At 32.8% G+C, this 15,773-nt stretch overlaps 2 protein-coding genes across 2 annotated transcripts; one reads left to right on the top strand and one right to left on the bottom strand.

Annotated features, from left to right (window-relative positions):
• Positions 1-1,051: 1,051 nt before the first annotated feature.
• Positions 1,052-1,650, bottom strand: LOC115883520. The gene is made up of 2 exons (XM_030901890.1): positions 1,596-1,650; positions 1,052-1,515 (listed from the first exon to the last, which is right to left on the bottom strand). The coding sequence occupies exons 1-2, from the start codon at positions 1,648-1,650 to the stop codon at positions 1,052-1,054; spliced, it is 519 nt and encodes a 172-aa protein (XP_030757750.1).
• Positions 1,651-7,896: 6,246 nt separating this feature from the next.
• Positions 7,897-10,752, top strand: LOC115883521. Its single transcript, XM_030901891.1, has one exon. The coding sequence runs from the start codon at positions 7,897-7,899 to the stop codon at positions 10,750-10,752; it is 2,856 nt and encodes a 951-aa protein (XP_030757751.1).
• The last annotated feature ends 5,021 nt before the right edge of the window (positions 10,753-15,773 follow it).

Raw genomic sequence — 15,773 nt, forward strand, 5'->3', positions numbered from 1 at the left:
CATGCCAAAAGTAGCATTCTGTGGAGCCCGTTTTCAGTTCAGACACGGTAAAGTTGTAACAATTTAACTTGGACTTATAATAAAAAACTGAAACAGTTCCTCGAGGTGTAGGAAGTACTGCTTGCAGGTCATAGACGGACACAATATAATTGGGGCTGGCCTTTTCCTTTTCTTGGTCTTTTTCTTTTCTTGATAGATCTTTTTCTTCCAAATGTGATATATACTTGGTTTCCAACTTTTCTTTAGCTTCTCCTGTAGCATTTTCATAAGAATCGCACAACTCGCAACGATTTTTTCTAGGTATGAAAAAACTTATATTAAATTCTGTATTGAATATTTTCGAGAACATCACTAAATTTACATGAGGTAAATTTTTGTCCTGGCAAGTTTTTTTATAATCATTAAATAGGTCAGTCAAACTTTTTCCACCTTCGATGTATTCCCTCCTAGTTTGTTTTCTCAAATAATGACTTTCGATACGAGGAATAGCTCGAATGTGCTCACGTACTCCTTCTTTAATCGATAACTCAACTTTCCTATGATTTTTGTGTTTACCTCTTAAGTCTTCTTGTAGGAAACCTTTTTCAGCTTTATCAGCCACTGTCCTGGTTATTCTGCTGTTGATGTCTAACGTAGCCATGAAAAAAAATTTGCATACGCGAACTTGCTGGTCATTGTTGATATGAAAATAGAATGAATGATTATAATTTCGAGGCTTCTGCGCACTGCTATATCTATACGCTGGTTTAACAGTTTTCATGGATTTGTGAATAAAATCTCTCTCTCTATTTATATCCCCTAGAGCCCAATATGTTTGAAAAATATCTTTTCTTGCGCTTTCATCTATTTTACTGGAGCATCGCAGTCGGCATTTCTCTCCACAAGGAGGCCTCATATTCCTGGCGTTCATATGTTTTTGTGTTTTCGATCGTGAAATATATGCTTTGCCTGTATTCCGTAATTTCTTAGCTTTGTTACTTAACCATTCTTCTTCCACTGCTACTCGCTTTTTGCCTCTCTTTTTGGGGGTGGCAATTTGTGTGTCTGCGAATTAAATGTCCGCAGCTTGAGCATCTGCAAGTTGATTAACTATTACTTGACTGCCTGTAGCTGAAGCGTCCCTAACTTGAATGTCTGCTGCTTTTGTGACTGCTACTGACATTTCTGCTGCTTGATTGTATGTAGAGTTTTGAGTGTCTGCTGGTTGGGGATTTACAAGTACCATAGACCGAATATCCCCTTCGACTGTTTGGCTTTTAATATTTAAATTTGAAAGAGAATAATTGGAATTTGAACTACCACCACTGCTTGAGCTGGAACTCTTACTTGATCTAGAACACGATGAACCACAAGAACTACTAGAATCTGTTTCATAGTCCGGATCTTTTACGGAATCATCATCATTATTATAGTCGTTATAAATGGCCCAGTTATAGTTTGTAGCATTATCTGTATCAAATACAGCATTTTCCTGTTCTATAAGCTGTATTTCAGATATTTTTGAATTTTTGTCTTCTGAAACAAGTTAAACATTATTATAGCTAAAGTTACCAAATTATGGTGTTGCAATTATTTAATTTTATGTTCCTGCTCACCTGAATCTGGGACTTGATTTTGCTCTGGTGCAGAATTCCCTGGATTATTTTCCATTGCAAGAGACAGAATTCTGCGTGTACGCGAATTCGAACTTTGCATTTTAGGGCAGCAAATGCTCGATTACTAGAAAATAAATAAAAACTAGTATGGGGAATAAAGAGTTACTACCAAGAAAATATGAATTGATATTTCTAAAAAAGTGGCATAATTAAAAAAAAAACATTGGTGAATTTTAAAACCTTATGTATATGTTCTGAAAGTGTCATATTAGGAAAATAGATCAATATTATTAAAAAAATCGAACTTACTTGTTCTAAAAAAACGGCAAAACTCAAAATGTAACAGTCTTCTGCACTACACAAAATTAATGTTATTATTGAAAAGTTTGATAAAATAGTCACAACACAAAAAAGAACGGTGTTTTACTTATTATAACTATCAGATCTATCAATTATCTACAGAAAAACTGTCACAACACAAAATGAGACTCTTTTTAGGATGAAACTCGTTAGAAATATCACACGCACACTGGTGTAACGTCAAAAGTGACACTGTAACTGAATGCATGCAGCGTTAACATTGACAAAACAAAAGTGTCACTTCCGCCATCTAGCGGTAGATATTTGGAATAAAATTGAAACCCTTTTTCAGAAGAAACTATGAGTTATTTCAATAATTGTTGTGTGTTTATCTCAATAAAGGCAATTTTTGAGTTGTGACTATTTTTTAGCGGGGGTGCGATGTTTAAAAATACATAGGTATACATACTATGAGTAGTGGTTGTGACGGGTTTTTACTAGGTATGATGAAAAGAAGCTGCAAACTAAGTTATCGTGGAACTATATTTTAATTTATTTTTATCTACAGTAAGTTCAAATATTGGTTAAACCCAGAAATACCCAGGTAATAGCCCGAAATATGCAAAAAAGAGAGTGAGTTTAGGTTAGATTAGAATTAGGTTTTAGTTGGTTTTGCATTAATAAAAATATAGACCTAATCTAAACTTAACCAAAGTGACCTTTTTTGCATATTTCGGGCTCCTACGTGGGTAACCCTGCGTTTAACTAATATTCGGGCTTTTACGGTAACATAATACTCATTCTGATTGGTTTAATCTGGCTCCATAATGAAACTGTGGGTTCGAGGTGCTATTGCAAATTAATGCCATTAATTCTATGTGTATATATACACATACATACCTCACATTTCTATAGTGTCGTGATCGTGACCATTCATGAATCCGTACACGTTCATCTCCGTCATTAATATTTTGCTTACTAAATTCTTCACTTTTATAAAAAGCCATCACGATAAAAATCAAATATGAAAATACTAATACAATATCACTATACGTATCTGGAATATATTTGCGAATGGCAATTAGCGATACATTAGACTGCCGGAGTGCTGACGTCACGAATGTCAAATTGCTTTCCAAACAAGCTTTAGTTCTTTTATATTTCTATTGAGCTCTGGTATTTTCAATACGCCTATGATGGTTGCGCATGTTGCAAAATCTGTGAATTTTTAGATCCAGTTCATTTAAATCAAAGCATTTGCATGGACATAATGATGGATAATGATCCGATACCTACCTTAGATGAGTTAGCAGGTAAGAAAGTATTTACTGCTACAAGGTAAGAAAGTATTTACTGTCTTAGACTTAAAAAAGATTTTATCAAGTACCTCTAGACATAGAAAGCATGAAATATACCACATTTATAACTCCGTTTTGTAAATATTGTTTTAAACGTTTGCCATTTGGCTTAAATATTAGCCCTGAAGTATTTCAGCGGTTTAATGAAAACATATTTGGCGATTTAGATAGAAGTATATATTTTCATCATTTTAGAATATCAGCGGATAATGAAGAAAGTCACGATAAAATTCTTAATCAAGTTATAAATAGAGCTAAGTAATTTGGTATAAAATTTAATGAACGCAAAGGACAGTTTAAGGTACAGGAGGTTAAGTATATGGGACAATTTTTTTCACAGGAAGGTATGAAACCAGATCCATCCTACATTGAAGGAATAGTGAAATTGGAAAAACCTACAAATAAAATAGAACTGTTAAGAATTTTAGGAATGATAAATTACTTAACTAAGTATATACCTAACCTCTCTGATATTTTAACTCCTATACGAGAGCTTACTAAAAAAGATGTAACTTAGATTTGGACTAGTGATCATGACCTTGTTTTTAATAGGATTAAAACTGTTATATCCTCCCAAATCTTAAACTGTTTAACAATAACATTAAAATTGAAATTCAAACTGAGGCAAGTCAGTTTGGAATTGGTGGTGTATTATTACAAGAAGGGCATCCAGTAGCTTTTTGTTCTAGAAGTTTAACCAAAACAGAGACAAATTGCCCTCAAATTGACAAAGAACTTTTAGCAATTTGTTTTGCTTTAAATAAATTTCACAATTTTGTTTATGGAAGAAAAATTTTAATTAAAACAGACCATCTTCCATTAATTTCAATTTGTAGTAAATATTTTTATAAAGTAAGTTCTCGTTTGCAACGCTTAAAATTAAAATTTTTAAATTATAACATTGACATTGACTACATTCCAGGTAAGTATTTATATATTGCAGATATGTTGTCACGTTCTTTTCTAAAAACTAAAGATCAAAAAATTGGCATAAATATTTACACTCACTTGAAGTAGAATTGCCTATAATGGTGGGTTCATACAGCTAAATAAAATAAAATAAAATAAGAGATATAGAATTTATATTTGTGTACGCGTTCATATAGCCAAATAAAATAAAATAAAAAATAAGTCTAACCAATAAACTGCCACCTTTTATTTGCATATGCGCGTCTGTACTATATTGACATTGGGTATTGACTAGGGATGGCTAAAATTTGAAAATATATTCATAGTAGCCATTTGAATAGAGATTTGAATGTCGTAGAAAAAAATATTAATAAATCCTTTAATAATATATAATAGAACTATTGCGAGATATCGACAATTTCTTTCGATATATTTATTGATATATCGAAACAAAATATTAATATAAATATATCAACATAATTTTAGAAAATATATCGATATATCTAATGTATCGATATATCATTGCCATCCCTAGTATTGACACTTGACAGCTGAAAAGCATTTCGAAATCGATCGGCGCGGCGCACAGTGAACTGAACCCTTGCAAAATATAAATAAATGAAGTATAACATTTTTGGAATTTGACCTTGCGTATATTTAGCAGATAACTCCACTCATTTAAAAATCCACACTTAACATTTTTAGTATTTTCAGTTTGATTTTGGCTGGGCTGCCAATAGTAGCTAATAAAGCGAAAATTGATACCCTATTAATTTGCAGTTTACAGTGCAAGTTTCGTATATTTTTACTATTAAAAGTATTTTCAACCCGCGTAATATGGCATCGAAAAGTACAGGTTTGTATTGCTAAAGCATGGTTTAGACGGGTTTTTGTAGCCACGAGAATTTGTATAGGACATTCAGGAAGTTGAATATGTATATAATTATTGACAGTAAAAATAAAAATATATAAAGAGGGTTTAAAAAAAAGTACGCAAAACGTTTTTTGTCGAAAGTATATTTAAAAGACCATATTTAAGTACAATAAAAATCCACTTAGTTTACCTGCTACTATCTGCTACTTCAGGAGATATTTTTTTTTCAGGGGTATCACATATCACGAATATGGAACTCGCTCAGTTATGGATAGATAACAAGAAAGATCGTTGTAATGATATAATTTTGAATAATTACGTAGTAAGTTAAACTTAACAAATTTGGTATTTGCGAGGATGTTTTGTTTAAATGTGAAAAAAAAGTGGCTCGTTTTCTCAATTTCTGTAAATACTATTGTTAGTTGTTCAGTCATATTTGAAATTGCCGCCAAGAGGAAGTGAAGAAGAAAGAACATACCCTCACTAGGCGATATTTGAATAGCGCGCGCTGGTCAGTTGTAAAATGTCAATCTGTAAATTGTATTGATTGAAGAAAAAGATGTAAAGTGTACTTCTTGTAAAATTTGTTAATAAAACGACGTAATACACAAGTGGGGCTACTTCATTTATTATAAATCGAATCCCCACAACAACTATGATGTTCAGGTTTTCGTAACTATCCAGAAGATTACAATGAGGGAAAGTCTATCCACATTATATCAAATATTATCAAAAATAAATTTCTGGAAACTTAAGTTCAACATTTTTTTAAAAATCTGGAAAATCTCCTATCCAGAATTGCGAGATTTCAGTTTTGACATTAAATTCTTAATCCTCGACCTCAAAAACCCCTGGGTTCCAAATTTCAGCCCAATCGCGAAATTTGCAGGACCGCTATGATTTTTCTCCTATTATCCCATATAATCGAAGCACTGGGCGTCGCGTTTTCTGCATGTTTTCACGTTTCTGTTTTCTGTTTCATTGTGGCAAATTGTGGTATACTATAATCCTTTTGCTTTTACGCTGTGTTCTCGTTTATAATTTATAATAGATGGACGGATTGTTAATTGAACAAGTTTCGGCTTTTTAATTTTTATATGACAAAAAAAAACAAATTAAAGAATAAATTAACCAGGGAAAACGCTTGGAAATCATAGGCGAAATTCTAAATCAATCTCGTAAGTATAAATACAATATTTAGGATATCTAGTAATTTCATGATTTTTTCTCTCAGCATCTCAATGTGAACAGCGATGGGTCACTTTAAGGGCTAAATATACAAGCATGAAGAGGTAGCTAAAGCGGGTTCAGGGGGGGACAAAAGACACGTGGCCATTATACGACATAATGGGCTTTTTAAATCCACATCTTACCACAAGAAGGTAATCAATATTTTCACCATTGTTGCTTTTATTTAAAGTTACCTATGTATTGTTAAAGAACCAGCTCCAACTATGGGAGTATATCGTCCCAGGCATCCACAAGTTCGGCCTGGGATAGTCTTCAAACTATTGTTGCTGAGTCGGATATTGTCGAGCTGGTAGAAGATGATGATATGATCGGCCAGTCGAGTTCCATTGGATCTACGATAGAATAGATTACCCCAACAATGGGAGAGATACCTAGGAAGACTATTCCTAGGTCTCTCTCAAGAAAAAGAAATGCTCAAGATATGCTTTGCGAGAAAATAAGCACATCCTTCAAGATGCTCAATAAAAAAATTACAATGGAGCATCAGTACCTACAGAGGACAGCGAATCTCACTTTACAAAAAGTTTGGCGGAAGACATCAAAGTTCTAACACCACAGGAGACAGTTATTTTTAAAAATAAAATATACGCAAAATTGACACAGATATTGGAAAAAAGAAACAAATAAAATTTTAATAATTATAGATTGTTTTAATCGCCTAATGTTTCTGATAAAAAGTAATAATTTGCAAATATTGTTTATTTTCTATTTTCTTAGACAAAATATCGATACAGGGTACAACATATTAACGGAATTATATGGATATAATAAATTAAACAAAAGATCTAAATACATATACCTACTGTATGATCGAGAAAAAAAAGGCGTCCAGTTGGCATAGAAATCTATAAACATCTATAACATTTCCATAACCATCGCTGACGCCGTTTTTTTCGATCATATTGTATTACACAGTATATCCCCAGATTGTATTTACAAGAGGAAAAACTTTTTGATTATAAACACCTTTTGAGGAGAATGCATTCTTCATAGAAGTTTTTGCTGTCGCCAAAAATATATTGCCCGCCGACCAGAATGATCAACAATCCAATCAGGGATCGAACAAAGATTCAATTTATTCTATCAACAATCTATCAAGTAAAGTTGCCGTTAAGCTTCCAGATATTCCTTTACCTACTTTTCAAGGTTCCTACCGAGTGGTAAGGCTCCCTAAATATAAAATAAAATTTGGCAACAGTGTTGTTGTAGCATGTAGACGCTTATTGTATTTTCCACAAATAAAGTGAAAATAAATGTATACAGTCCACAAAATAGTGATTTAATTAAGTCCAAAACATTGGTCCTTCGAGCCGGATAGTGAATCCGTTAAACTTTGTCCATTTTGAAGAATTACATAAGAAAAATCAAGGTAAATCTAACCAGTCAATAAAGCTAGGTTAGGAAGAGAGAAGCCGTAGACAAAGAACGAGAGAAATAGGCTAACGAGCTGAAGCAAGATACACATCGGAGCGATGCCAAGCAAGAAGCAGCGTCATCGACTGGCGTTTTTTGTGTTCCACCAACGGTCTCTCAGCGCTGCGTCACAATAAAAAGTTCTGAGTAAGTTCGTTCCTTATTTTTGTTAATATATCGTAAAACTTGTGTCAACATGTCTGAAATTGCGTTACTAAAATCTAAAATAAGTTCCTTAAAAAGCAAACTAACGCGTCTTCAAAATTATTTTAATTCTATTAATAAAAACGAATTAGACGATATTATAATTAATCAACTTGAGAGCCGCTTAGAAAAGATTCAACCTATTTGGGAACAATTTGACGAAATCCAGTTTGAAATAGAGCAAATGTTGTGTACTAGCGAAAATCCTGAATCTCAGTCTGACAAAGATGAGAGAGACGCGTTTGAAAATAGTTATTTCAAATTGACTGGAGATATAAAGATTCTAATTAAAAATTACAACCAAACAATAGAACGCAATGATGGTTCTGTGGTCAGTTTTCGACACAATTCGGTCGTATCTAATTCTGTCCAATCCTTAGTGAAATTGCAATCCATTAAACTCCCTACTTTTGATGGACAATATGGTAATTGGCTAGAGTTTAAAGATTCTTTTGTTGCCTTAGTTGATAGTAATCCTACATTAAATTCGATTCAAAAATTCTATTATCTCAGGTCATCACTAAGCGCAGAAGTTCTTGAAATAATAAAATCGATAGAGGTCTCATCTAGCAATTACACGGTAGCCTGGCAATTTCTTGCAGATAGGTTCGCAAACAAAAAACTTATTATTTATAATCATATTCGAGCGATATTCGAACATCCTAGTTTACTTAAAGAAAGTTATACCGATCTTCGAAACTTATATGATTCTGTCACCAAGCATTTACGTGCGTTGAAGGCTTTAGGCGAAACAACGCATACTTGGGACAGATTAGTTATTTATATTATGTGTAGTAAATTTGCCAGCACTACACAACGAGACTGGGAAATTAATAAATACGAAAGTGATTTACCGACAATGAAGGATTTGAGTAATTACTTGCAATTGAAATGCGAGATGCTGGAAAACTTGGAGATGTCAAATAAAGATGCCAATAAAAATAATAAACAAAATAAAAAATACTTTAGAGACACTAGTAATAATTATCACTCAACAAATAAACAAGACAATAATAAATTTAAGTGTTATTATTGTCAGCAATCTCATGGTATTTTCAATTGCAGTGATTTCTTAAAATTATCCGTAAATGAGCGTATCGCAGCGGTAAAGAGGATTAAACTATGTTTAAATTGTTTGCACGATTTAAATTGTCTGCGCGAATTAAGAACCATCACGCACCCTTCTTGGAAATGTAACAAATCAAAATGTTTTAAATGTAAAAGGTCGCACAATACTTTACTTCATTCAGATTCTTACCACAAAATGGATCAAAATTCCGAAGCGACCGCTGGCGCAAATAGTTTGCCACCTACAGAGAGAGAGAACGATACGACGCCGAACACGGCTGACAGGCATATATCGTTGAATTCCTATGTGTCGGAGGCTGAAGGCGCTGTTGCCGTACTTAACCCATTTTCGAGTTGTGCCCAGATTTCTGCGGGATATTCTCAAGTTTTGCTTTCTACTGCAATGATTCAGTTGACGAATGGGAAAAAGAGTATTATGGCACGGGCTTTGTTAGACAGTGGTTCGCAAAGTAATTTTATATCGGAGAATATTTGTAAAAAATTAAATTTACAAAGGACTGCAATAAATCATGCAGTAAAAGGTGTGGGACAGACATTCACAAATATTAATGATCAAGTTAATGTAACGATTAAGTCTTGCATAAGTAATTTTAAGACAGATGCAACGTGTTTAATTTTAGAATATATAACTGATAAATTACCAATTATGTCATTCAATAAAGATGTTCTGAAAATTCCAGCAAATATATCCCTAGCTGATCCCAAGTTTAATACGTCAAATATTATAGAGGTTTTACTTGGATCAAGTATATTTTGGTCTATAATGGGATCTAACCAAGTCCAACTTGGACCCAATATGCCAATATTACAGGAAACTAAATTTGGTTATATAATAGCAGGCAATTTATGTATGAATCCGACTTATTCTCTTAAGGTATCGGTAAATTGTTTAAATATTTTAGATTCCGATACGTCTATAGATAATAAAATAATAAAATTTTGGGAACTGGAAGATATTTCTAGTAAAGAACCTAATATGTCGGATTCGGAGAAATATTGCGAGCGTTACTTCAAAGAAACTGTTCAAAGAGACGCAAGTGGTAGATTTATAGTAAAGATACCGTTTAAAAATAATATAGAGCAATTAGGCGATTCACGTGATATGGCGTTAAAGCGGTTTTATCACCTTGAAAGAAAATTTAAGAACAATCCTGAATTAAAATCAGATTATGTAAAATTTATGTCTGAATATGAATCTTTAGGCCACATGTGTGATGATGTGGTCGACGACGGGTACTATCTTCCACATCACGCCGTGATAAAAAATTGTAGCATCACTACGAAATGTAGGGTAGTGTTTGACGCGTCGGCAAAGTCGTCGAGCGGGTTTTCCCTTAATAATGTTCAGTATGTCGGTCCGACAAATCAACAGGATGTGTTTTCAATATTAACTAGGTTTAGAATTCATGAATTTGTTTTGACAGGTGACATATCAAAAATGTATCGTCAGGTACTTATTGATTCTAATGAAACTAAATTCCAAAAAATATTTTGGCGTTCGCAATCTGATGAAAAAATAAATGTTTATAAATTAAACACTGTAACGTACGGTACGGCTTCTGCGCCATATTTAGGTGTAAGGTGTTTGTTTCAGATTGCAGATGAAAATGAAAATAAGTTTCCAATCGTCAGTAATATAATAAAAAGAGATTTTTACATGGACGATGTTTTAACTGGTTCTGATTCTATAGAAGAACTATTGCAAATTCAAAAAGATCTTGTAAATTTATTATCTAGTTATGGTTTCGAACTTCGCTAATTTCTATGCAACAGTCAAGATTTATTGAACAAATTTGATATTAATAAAAATTTAGATGTCGGAATACTTAATATAGGAACTAATGAAGATTATAAAACTTTAGGAATTTACTGGGACGCTAATAATGATCAAATAAGATATAAATTTAATTTAGATGAACGTCTTTCTAATGAAAGGGTAACCAAACGTACAATTTTATCTTTAATATGTCAAATTTTTGACCCACTTGGTTTACTTGGGCCTTTAATAATAACTGCTAAGCTAATAATTCAAGAGCTTTGGAAATTAAAAATAGATTGGGATGCAGAAGTTGCGTCACATTTGTTAAATATTTGGAACACATTTTTTATCGGTCTTTCTGGTATCAGTAATTTAAAAATTCCAAGATATGCTGCATTTTCTCAATATATACGCATCGAAATGCATGGTTTTTGTGACTCTTCAATCAAAGCTTATGGAGCGTGTTTATACTTAAGGTGTTTAACATCATCAGGAGAATATTGTTCAAATTTGTTAGCAGCAAAATCGCGTGTTGCACCTTTAAAGCAAGTTAGCTTACCACGTCTCGAATTATGCGGTGCAGTATTACTAGCCAACTTAGCTAAAAAGACAATAGATTCGTTAGCAATTAATTTTGATCAAACTTATTACTGGACAGATTCTACAATAACATTATGTTGGATAAGAAACGAATCGACTAGATGGAAAACCTTTGTTGCGAATAGAGTGAGCGAAATTAGATCAATCAGCGACTATCAAAACTGGCACCACGTAAAATCTGAAGAAAACCCGGCTGATTTAATCTCTCGGGGTACGACTGTTGATAATTTAAGTAAATCAAAGTTATGGTCCAGATTGGTTTTTTATTACTCAGTCAAAATGGAATTTAAGTGAGCCTAATCTTGACTTCACTGATCCATTGGAAGAAAGGGTTATTTCTTATACCGCGGTAAATTACAGTAATGAAATTAATGACATTTTAAAGAAGTTTTCTTCGTTTAGAAAAACGTTAGGTGTTTTAGCTTATGTGCTAAGGTTTATGTCAAATATAAGTCTTAAATCTGACAAAAGAATTTATAGTGCTTTACAGCCCGAAGAAATTGATAGAGCTCTGAGCTTGATTATTAAAAACGTTCAAAAGGAGAGTTTTTCACAAGAATATTTATATTTAAACAATAATAAAGACTTACCTAAATCTAGTAAACTATTGTCATTAAATCCATTTTTGAAAAACGATATTTTGCAAGTAGGGGGTAGAATAAAAAACTCAAACTTGTCTTTTGAAAATAAACATCCTATAATATTACCCAGTAGTCATGTATTAACAAATCAAATTTTAAGACATGAACACGAACGGTTACTTCATTGCGGTGTCCAAAATTTACTATGCTCAATTAGGGAAAGGTACTGGCCTATATCTGGACGAAATGCCTGCAAGAATATTGTTCGAACCTGCATAAAATGTTTTCGTGTTGCACCAAAAGAGTTTGGTTATATAATGGGTGATCTTCCTGAAGTCCGTGTAAATCCTCATACAGTATTTTCGTATGTAGGGACAGATTTTGGAGGACCATTTTTCTTAAAGGATAGGCAAACTCGCGGAGCTAAAATTATAAAATCGTATATGTGCTTATTTGTGTGTATGAGTACAAAGGCGATACATATAGAATTAGTGTCGGGATTGACCACACAAGCATTTTTGGCTGCTTTAAACAGATTTGTGAGTAGACGTGGTAAACCGTCGAATATTTACTCTGACAATGGCTCAAATTATAGGGGTGCAAATAGCGAACTTTTAAAAATTTATGATTTTCTGAAAAATAACTCCGATTATATTTCCAGTCAATTAGCGTATGATTATATAAAATGGCATTTCATACCAGCGTCTTCTCCCAGCTTCGGCGGCATATGGGAGGCCGGAATAAAAAGTGCAAAAAGTCACATAAAGCGGGTAATAGTTGAACCTAGATTAACGTTCGAGGAATTTGCAACGGTGTTGACACAAATTGAATCTATTTTAAATTCGCGGCCGCTTTGTCCACTTACTCAGGACCCAGACGACATCGCAGCGTTGACACCAGGGCATTTTCTAATTGGGAGGCCCTTGACTACCCTTCCTCAAATCAATCTCACTGATGTTCCAATAAACCGCTTAACCAAGTGGCAGCACTTGCAGATGATGGGTCAGCATTATTGGAATAGATGGCAACGAGAATACTTGACTGAGCTACAGAACCGTGTAAAGTGGAAGCAGAATTCAAGGCATTTATTAAAGGTTGGAACATTAGTTCTTGTTAAAAATGACAATGCACCTTCAATGAACTGGCAGCTTGGTCGTGTAACAGAACTGCATCCAGGAAAGGACGGTGTTACCCGTGTAGTGAGTTTGAAGGTGAATGATGGTGTCCTAACTAGGGCAGTAAATCGCGTGTGCGCTTTACCAATTGATTAACAATAAAATTTCTTTAACCACTTAGAACAGGAAACACTAATTTTGTAATTTAGAGTTTATTTCAAAATGTGTATTTTTCTTTTAGTTAGTTTTGGTTAATTTTCTATGTATATAATATTGGTTAATATTTCTATATACGAAATATTTTTATTGTCGTAACGAAGATAATTAGCATTATTTTCTATATTATAGGTACATATTTCTAATGTTATACTTAAAGGTTTTCTAATGTTATATTTTTTTTTGGTTTTTAGTTAAAATTTAGTTTAAAATTTTATACATTTCATATAAATTTATTATATTTCGAATATATAGTTATAAATTATATAACGAATTAATTTAAATTTTTAAGTAACGTCATATATATATTTTAAAAAATGTTAAAACAAATGTATTATTAAGTATTTGTTCATTTATGTTTTCTTTAACAAAAGGAATCTTATTTTTTAATGCTTAGTTTTAGTATTTTTAAAGTACTAGGTACTTTCAAGGCGGGCGGCATGTTAAGGCTCCCTAAATATAAAATAAAATTTGGCAACAGTGTGAGTGTGACATGTTGTTGTAGCATGTAGACGCTTATTGTATTTTCCACAAATAAAGTGAAAATAAATGTATACAGTCCACAAAATAGTGATTTAATTAAGTCCAAAACACCGAGCGTTGGCTTGAATTTTGTGAAATTTTCGAGTCTTTAATTCACAAAAATGATGATTTAACAAGTATCCAAAAATGTCACTATTTGAGAGCGTCGCTAGAGGGCAGGGCATCCGAAGTAATTAAGACAGTAGAATTTTCGGAAAATGGCTCTCGAGTAGCCTGGAAAGCACTTTGTGATCGCTTTGACAATAAAAAATTGCTAATTCATAACCATGTCATGTCAATTTCCCCTTTAGAGGTTATCCAAAGGGAATCATCAGTTAAAATTCGAGCTTTGATAGACGGGTTAAATAAGCACTTGCGGTCTTTACAGCAATTAAACCATGATACGTCCAACGGGGACACACTGCTTATATATTTATTAAATTCTAAGTTAGATTATAAGACGCGCAACGTTTGGGAAAGACAATGAACTGATATCGATGTGCCTAATTTAAGTCGATATTAGTAAACTTTTAAAACATCGTGCTGACTTTCTTGAAACAATAGAGTATAAGAACAGTGATAAGCAGGGTGAACCAAACAAGCAGAACAAATCAAGGTTTCAAGATAAACAAAATACTAGAGCACTTCTAGCCTTAGGTTTTGCCTGCTATTATTGCAACCAAGATCTTGCCATATATTCTTGCTATCAATTTTTAAGTTTACAGCTAGATAAAAAGATCGAATTTATTAAAAAGAAAAAATTAGGTCTTAACTGTGAAAAAAAATCAAAGGTCTTCGTGATTCCTTCAGAAAAGAATATAAAAAGGTCCTACCTTCAGAAAGGTCTGGTGCAGGTAATGATGACCTTTATAAACCAAATTTGTGGTACTACAAATTACTCATATTTTTGAAGGACCAAGAGGTTCCAAGAACCTGTGTGGATACTGATGCACAAGTTGAGGTAAGTTATTCTGTTTTATTATAATTTTAATCTGACAATAGTACAAATTAAATCATGTCTTCTTGCCATTGCACTTGCAATTCACAAAAGGAAATGTGACGAAGTATGTCTCGTATTTTTTTCTTGATGCTTCCGCCAAATCTGATGCATTTCTGGAATTTCCATTTTGAAGGCAATACATAGAAATAGGATCTTGCCGCCAATCTCCTGCAATAAATTTTCTGCTTTGAATGTCCTCTGTATCCAAACTTCCCATAAGTGTATAACAAACCCTATTTCTTCTTCGTAAAAAATTATGCAAAATACATGATGCCATTATTAAATAGTCAATTTTGTCCACGCTCATATTTATTTCTGTATGAAATATTCTAAATCTTGAAGCAAGTATCTATCAAAGCATTCTCAACCACTCGCCTGGCACGAGAAAGCCTGCAGTTGAGAATCTGTTCATAGCACTCGAAAAAATATGCATTGTAAAATGCACAATAAATGACGTTAAAATAATTAACTCGTTCTATGGAATTCGATTTACCTAATTATTTGTTTCATAAAAGATTGCTGATAATATAATATTGTTTTATATACATAATAAAAATTAAAGCATTCAAAATAAAGTGTATACTATTTTATCGGACATCTAATATTTAGTCCTTTTAAAGTAATTATTACCCTATATATGTTTTAAAAGAACCACGTTCAAAATAAATTGGCATTGCCTTATTATTTTTGAAAAGTGTTGCTTGTCTATTTATTCCAATAAGACGTCCTTATAATAAATTTATTTTAAGCACGAGGGTATTTTATTTCTATAAGAATTGCTAACAGTTTAAATACATTTCCGGTAGGCTTTTGATTTCTGGTAGGGAATTGACGGGATAAGCCCGATTAGCCACACATTGTTTTATGATTTTTGTTGCGTTCCATTATTTTGAATAGTACAATGATATTTATTGTATATGACATTTGTTAATGACAAAAAGTAGAATTGTATCGTTTACAAGTAATGTGTTGTTTTAGTAGTTGTTT

The sequence above is a fragment of the Sitophilus oryzae genome, unplaced genomic scaffold (assembly GCF_002938485.1).
Source record: "Sitophilus oryzae breed Bouriz unplaced genomic scaffold, Soryzae_2.0 scaffold_1931_pilon_pilon, whole genome shotgun sequence".
Lineage (NCBI taxonomy): Eukaryota > Metazoa > Arthropoda > Insecta > Coleoptera > Curculionidae > Sitophilus > Sitophilus oryzae.